The 2,173-nt window shown below is 55.0% G+C and overlaps 1 protein-coding gene across 1 annotated transcript in view; it reads left to right on the top strand.

Moving 5' to 3' along the window:
* Nucleotides 1–2,173, top strand: part of ITIH4 (inter-alpha-trypsin inhibitor heavy chain family, member 4) — a gene marked incomplete at its 3' end in the record, with an annotated part of 38,775 nt that overhangs the window by 9,182 nt on the left and 27,420 nt on the right. Inside the window, exon 6 of the mRNA XM_014542934.1 lies at nucleotides 54–122. Within this exon, the coding sequence (XP_014398420.1) occupies nucleotides 54–122 (69 nt within the window). The remainder of the gene's footprint in view (nucleotides 1–53; nucleotides 123–2,173) is intronic.

Here is a 2,173-nt window from a genome sequence, read left to right as displayed (position 1 = left end):
ACCGTGACTGTGTCCAGCCAGCTGAAAGTACTCTGTGCAGCCCCATTCTTCAGGGTAATCTTCTCTGTGGTCACCTCAATCCGCAAGTCCATCGGAGAATTGACAATGCCCACTTTGCCAAGGTAAGTCTTTCTGTTCTTAGAGTTAGAGCTGTTTCCCTTGTCACCAATGATCTGCCCATTTACTGTTAAGCCTGCCAGGGGCAAGGGGCAGTAAGAGACCAGCGAGATCTTCTGATCAGCTGGCCGTTAAGGATGTGCCTTCCTCCTCAGCCAGACTTGCTGTGAGGTATCAGAGTGGGGGTCCCCAAAAGAGACCAGAACTTCCCAGTTAACCCAATCTGCTCCTAGACACTCTGGGTCATGCTGGTGGCTGAGGGCCCACAGTGTAGACCTGTCTCTTTACCTGGGCCAGGAAGTATTATTGTTCAGAGAAATAGGATTCCCCAGCCACAGGCTGAGTCCTGCCTGCAGGGCCAGGCTGCCCTTAACGCTAACCATCTCCCCAACACACTGGCCCCTGGGGAACTTGGCTAGCCTGTGGTTTGGACAGCCCTCTCCAGCATGTAATGCCATGTATAAAGATGGGCCCATTGAGGGCAGATGGAGGACCTGGTCCATGTGCCCACACTGGGGGTCTCCAGGCCTTCCCAGGAAGACCCTTGGCGTCAGGCCCACCCTGCAGCCCCCACCTGTAATGGGGTCCTGAATGAGGCGCAGCACTGTGCCTGGTTCTTCATCAATGTTGAAGCAGATGGCATCCTTTTTCCCTCGGACTTGGATGATGAAGTGGGGGTCTCCGTCCACTGAGGGCACATCAGAGAAAGGGCTGATCCTGGGGCCTCACCCTCTGGCCTCTGTGGGATGGACTCCTAGGCAGGCAGGATGCACTGGGCCCTGTGCCCTGAGCCTTGCCCCCGAAGGAGCCGGGGAACTCACCATAATAGTAGGGTGAAGAAAGAGGCTGGTAGCTGGCTGTGGACACAAAGGGAGAGAGGCCTGAACTAAACAAGCAGGCCTGGGGAGGCACAGACCCCACCCAGAGTTTGGTTCATACCCCTCCCCTTCCTGTTTCCTAATGCTCTCAACACCCACCCACCCCCATCTCCTCAGGATCCAACCATCTGCCTGCCCCAGAGAGCTGATTTAGGAAGACTCAGGGGCATGCACAGGGCTGTGCTGGGGCAGGGACTGTGGCCACGGTGTTTACTCACTGTGATAAGCCGTGGCGGCAGTCACTGAAAAAAGAAGCCAAAGGGTAGTTGTGAGCGGGGACCTCTGGTGCCTTATTCCCAACACCTGTGCCTTTTACCTGTCTGAGGGCTAGCAGTGCGCAGTGAATTCCCAGCACTGACAGACAGAGGGTGGGGTGTGAGCCTTAGCTTAGGCTATAGAAATGGGGGCATGCCCAGGAACTTCTTTCTAGGACTGGTGGTGATATGGTGCAATTTTAAGCCAAGGGCGTGGCACTTTGATATGGCTAAAATGCAAGGCATCAGATGGTCAGCTTGTCTGTCATGAATAATGCTCACAGCAATCCTGCCCGCCACTCTTGAACTCCTGACCCATCCCTTGTTGGGGTGGGATGAGGCTTACAGCTGTCCTTGGTAGTAACACACACACACACACACACACACACACACACACACACACCATATGCACATATACACCGGTGATTTGCTGGGGTGTTCTAAGGGGAAAGCTGGATAGAACAACCTGTATTGATGGAGGTGAGGCAGGCAGGGGCTGGGGTAGCTTTGCCTGGTGTTGATGGACTTTCGAGGGGTGAGGCTCCAATTTTATGATGAGAGAAACACAGGGTGCTGTGGATTCCAGCTCAGGCACTGCAACCAGGCTTCCTGGGCCAAAGCCCTGGCTCAGCCACCTGCGGACGGAGTCCTTGCGCACACAGACCTAACCTCTGTGCCTCAGTTTCCTCACAGTAAAATGAGAACCTTACTCAGAGGGTTGCCCTGGACTCATCAAGTGTGATGCCTGATGTGGGACATGCTCCTTTTGCAGGCCACATAATACTCTCCTACTGACTGTCCCTCCTTGGGCAGAGGAAGCCAACTCCAATCAACGGACAAGGGCCCTGGCACTCAGAGAGAGGCAGAGCCAGGCCCAAAGTTGCTCATGAGTGGGCAGCAGAGCAGGGACCTGAGCCCAGGCGA

The sequence above is a fragment of the Myotis brandtii genome, unplaced genomic scaffold (genome assembly GCF_000412655.1).
Source record: "Myotis brandtii unplaced genomic scaffold, ASM41265v1 scaffold316, whole genome shotgun sequence".
NCBI classification, from domain to species: domain Eukaryota; kingdom Metazoa; phylum Chordata; class Mammalia; order Chiroptera; family Vespertilionidae; genus Myotis; species Myotis brandtii.
Note: the sequence above shows the minus strand (reverse complement) of the source record. Positions and strands in the feature narration are given on the sequence as shown.